Genomic DNA, 3,789 nt, shown 5'->3' on the forward strand with positions numbered 1-3,789 from the left:
GTTTGCCATAAACTGATTTTATACCAAAGCGGTTTGCCATACCCTGGACCGGATAGTAAAACAATAAAAAACTGGAATCAGAAAAAAATTATTTTTATTGTCAATAAAACTTATGAAAAGATTTTTACCTCAATATTGACTATTAACAGGTCAGTTCTGACCCGGTTCTGATCCAGAGGAAACGAACCAGCTGGGTTTATGAATGAGGCGAACTGAACCGGATCAGAACCGGATCAGAACCAGGTCAGCTGGTTGCTGTTTAAAAGAGAGTGACATCATCTCCCAATCCAACCAATCACGTCACAACAAGATTATTGGTTTGTGATGTCACAGGAAGTTGGAATATTTACAGGAAGTGTTCCTTCAAAAACCAACTCTGGGAAGGACTTTCAGAATAAAAGCATGTTAAGATCAGGAAGCGATTTGCACCACAACGATTAAAGCAAAGCCGTTTCCATGGCGACCAGGCGGCTCAGCTCCAGGGAGGAACTTCCTCTCCAAACTTGGCGAAGTGAGCGGCGTTCTTGGCCTCGACCAGAACCTGAGCAGAAGCAAACAGAACATGAGCGGTGCTGCCGACCCGTCGGAACCGGACCGCGCCCGACCCAGAGCCGCCTCACCTGGTGGTGGACGTAGGACTCACACAGGTAACACCAAACGGACAAATCAGAGAAGCTGAGCACCACAGGGTGCTCCGACACGGCGCCGTGCGTCACCATGTGCTCGTTAACGTAGCGACCGCAGCACACCTGGAGGAGCGAAGGGGACAGGTGAGACAGGGACCACATCCTGGAGACAGGGAGAGCAGGGGGGCGGCTCACCTGATAGCAGGTGAGGCAGATCCAGTTCTCAGAGTCAGAACCGCAGTCGCTGCACACCTGGAAGACGTCAACACCTGAGGGAGGGAGGGGCTTAACGGCATCCAGGTGAGGACACCAGGGCAGAGGGTCCACCACGTACAGAGCGTCCTGCGAAGGGACAGACAGGTTGGACGTCACACCTGGGCGYTCATTAAGGTTGCGGTTAGCAGGTGAGCTAATATCTACTGACTCCGCCCATCTCAGCGCTGCACATCATCTCCAGAGACACCTGAGGCTTCGACCAACCACAGGCTCCCTCTGACGTAGGCTCCGCCCCATCGCCTGACCCCGCACCTCCTTTGGGGTCCGATTCTGCTGCTGCCATGGTAACACTCTGACAGGAAACAGGAAGTGGTCAGACTTGAAGGTAGAGGTCAGAGAGAGGCGGATCTAAGAAACTCACCTGAGTCTGCAGGCTCTCTGCTGATTGGCTGTTCTCCAACTTAGACTCCACATCACCTTTGGCCTCCATTGTGGGCGGTTCCTGTGGGGTGGGCGGGGCTTGAGTGATATCTAGACTGGCCAATCCCTGAGTGAGCTGCTCCACACCCTCCATCTGATTGGACACCTCCTGTCCAGCGGGGGGCAGCGGCCGTTTGTCTGATTTCCTGCCTTGAGAACTACATTTCCCACGATGCTTTGGGGAGGGGAGAGCCAACTGCACCGACTCTGGAACTGAAAGGAACCAAGTCAGACAGAATCAGATCAAGAACCGGATACAAAACCAGAACCGGGCCCAAGTCCCAAACTCACTGGTAATCCTCAGGGAGCGCCAGTAGGGGGCGTGCTGTCGGATGACTTCCCTGATTGTTGCCACGGCGCAGCGATGGGGAGGAGGGAAGGGCGTGGCCAGGGCGGGGGGCGCGTCTCCTAACAACACGCTGGTGCACATCGCCATGGAGTCAGAAATGGACGTCAGGTTATAACCACCCTGCGAAGAAAACCGGCCAATCAGGAGCAGAGGAGCACCGGCCAATCAGGAGCAGAGGAGCATCGGCCAGTCAGGGCTCACCTCCAGGATGATGAGGACACGCCCCCCAGCCAGTGACATCAGCAGGTGTGTGAGGTGGGCGTATCCCTCGGGCGTCACCTGGTACCCGCCCAGCGGATCTCCCCGGGCCGCGTCGAACCCGGCCGACACCAGAACCAGTCCGGGGTTAAACTGCAGAGGAAAATCGGCCCAATCAGAGAGCACCGCAGGGAGACGGCCAATCAGAGGCCTTTAGATAGTTTCTATTAGATGAACCGCCTGTTAACAGTAAAAGTAATTGATTAATCAATGGTTCTGTGATTGATTACCTCGGCAGCGATCGGCATGACAACGTGATGAAACGCTGCCAGGTAGTCGGAGTCGCCCATTCGCCCGCCGTTCCACGCTATGTTCACGTTAAAGCCTGCCCCCTTGGCCACGCCCACTCTGTCGGCGGCGGCGTCCTCTGAGAACGGGAAGAACGTCCCGTCGTCATAGCGATGGAGAGAGACGTACAGAACGCTGCAGACGGAGACAGAAGGTCAGATTCCTGCTGCTGCGCTCTCACTCTGACTGCTCTCCTTCCTCACCTGTCATCGTCTTCGAACATGTGCTGCGTCCCGTTGCCATGGTGAACGTCCCAGTCAAGGATCAGCACTCGCAGCTGAGGATCATGGGAGTTTCTCTGGGCGTAGCGAGCGGTGAGAGCGGCGGTGTTGAAGAGACAGAAACCGCAGGGAGCCTCTCTCTCAGCGTGGTGACCGGGAGGGCGGACGATGGCCACGCCGTTACTCAGCTGCAGTGGAGACAGCCAGCCACCAGGGGGCAGCGCCTCCTTTTAGTTACTTATTTAATCAGAGTCGGATGTTGTTTGAAATCGCCCAGGTGTTCCTGCGGGCCTACCTGGCCACTCAGGATGGCGTCCACGGCGCTGAAGCAGCTTCCAGCAGCCAACTGGGCGCACTGGAAGCTCTGGTTGCTGAAGAAGATGGAGGTGAACTCGTTTCCCAGTTTGTGAAGGTCGCGGGGTTTCATCTCCGCCGTCGCCTTCATCCGCTCGATGTGCTGCAGGCTGCAAGACACGCAGGTAAACCCTCCAGGTGGCGACAGCTGGGCACGCGACCTTTCACCTCTCACCTGTGACACACGGCCAGCTCCTCCTCTGTCGCCAGGCGGGCCGGTATCCGATGGCAACGGGCGACCAATCCCTGCTGCTGATGTTTGGCGAAGATCTTAGAAATCCTCTGAGGCTGTTCAGGGTGATGCCTGCAACGATTCACACGTTCATCGCAACACGCCGACAACGATTCACACGTTCACCACAACACGCCGAAAAGATTCACACGTTCACCACAACACGCTGACGATTCACACGTTCACCGCAACATGCCAACGGCGATTCATACGTTCACAGCAACACGCCAAAAAGATTCACACGTTCACCGCAACTCTGCGAAAAGATTCACACGTTCACCGCAACACGCCGACGATTCACACGTTCACCACAACACGCCGACAACAATTCACACGTTCACCGCAACACGCCGACGATTCACACGTTCACCGAACACGCCGAAAAGATTCACACGTTCACCGCAACATGCCAACGGCGATTCATACGTTCACAGCAACACGCCAAAAAGATTCACACGTTCACTGCAACACGCCGACGATTCACACGTTCACCGCAACACGCCGACGATTCACACGTTCACCGCAACACGCCAAAAAGATTCACACGTTCACCGCAACACGCCGACGATTCACACGTTCACCGCAACACGCCAAAAAGATTCACACGTTCACCGCAACACGTTGACGACGATTCACACGTTCACCACAACACGCCGAAAAGATTCACACATTCACCGCAACACGCAGACGATTCACACGTTCACCGAACACGCCGAAAAGATTCACACATTCACCGCAACACGCCGACGATTCACACGTTCACCG

The 3,789-nt window shown here is 55.3% G+C and overlaps 1 protein-coding gene across 1 annotated transcript in view; it reads right to left on the bottom strand.

The window, feature by feature from the left end:
* Positions 1 to 77: 77 nt before the first annotated feature.
* hdac6 (histone deacetylase 6) overlaps positions 78 to 3,789 on the bottom strand; it is a 17,530-nt gene continuing 13,818 nt past the window's right edge. Inside the window, exons 15-25 of the mRNA XM_017303206.1 lie at positions 2,968 to 3,096; positions 2,734 to 2,902; positions 2,421 to 2,626; positions 2,160 to 2,352; positions 1,873 to 2,022; positions 1,614 to 1,791; positions 1,264 to 1,535; positions 1,051 to 1,194; positions 822 to 968; positions 621 to 749; positions 78 to 541 (exon numbers count right to left, since the gene is read on the bottom strand). Coding sequence (XP_017158695.1) covers positions 473 to 541; positions 621 to 749; positions 822 to 968; positions 1,051 to 1,194; positions 1,264 to 1,535; positions 1,614 to 1,791; positions 1,873 to 2,022; positions 2,160 to 2,352; positions 2,421 to 2,626; positions 2,734 to 2,902; positions 2,968 to 3,096 — 1,786 coding nt within the window. The 3' untranslated portion in view covers positions 78 to 472. The remainder of the gene's footprint in view (positions 542 to 620; positions 750 to 821; positions 969 to 1,050; positions 1,195 to 1,263; positions 1,536 to 1,613; positions 1,792 to 1,872; positions 2,023 to 2,159; positions 2,353 to 2,420; positions 2,627 to 2,733; positions 2,903 to 2,967; positions 3,097 to 3,789) is intronic.

Source organism: Poecilia reticulata, unplaced genomic scaffold (assembly GCF_000633615.1).
Source record: "Poecilia reticulata strain Guanapo unplaced genomic scaffold, Guppy_female_1.0+MT scaffold_212, whole genome shotgun sequence".
In the NCBI taxonomy this organism is placed as follows: Eukaryota; Metazoa; Chordata; class Actinopteri; order Cyprinodontiformes; family Poeciliidae; genus Poecilia; species Poecilia reticulata.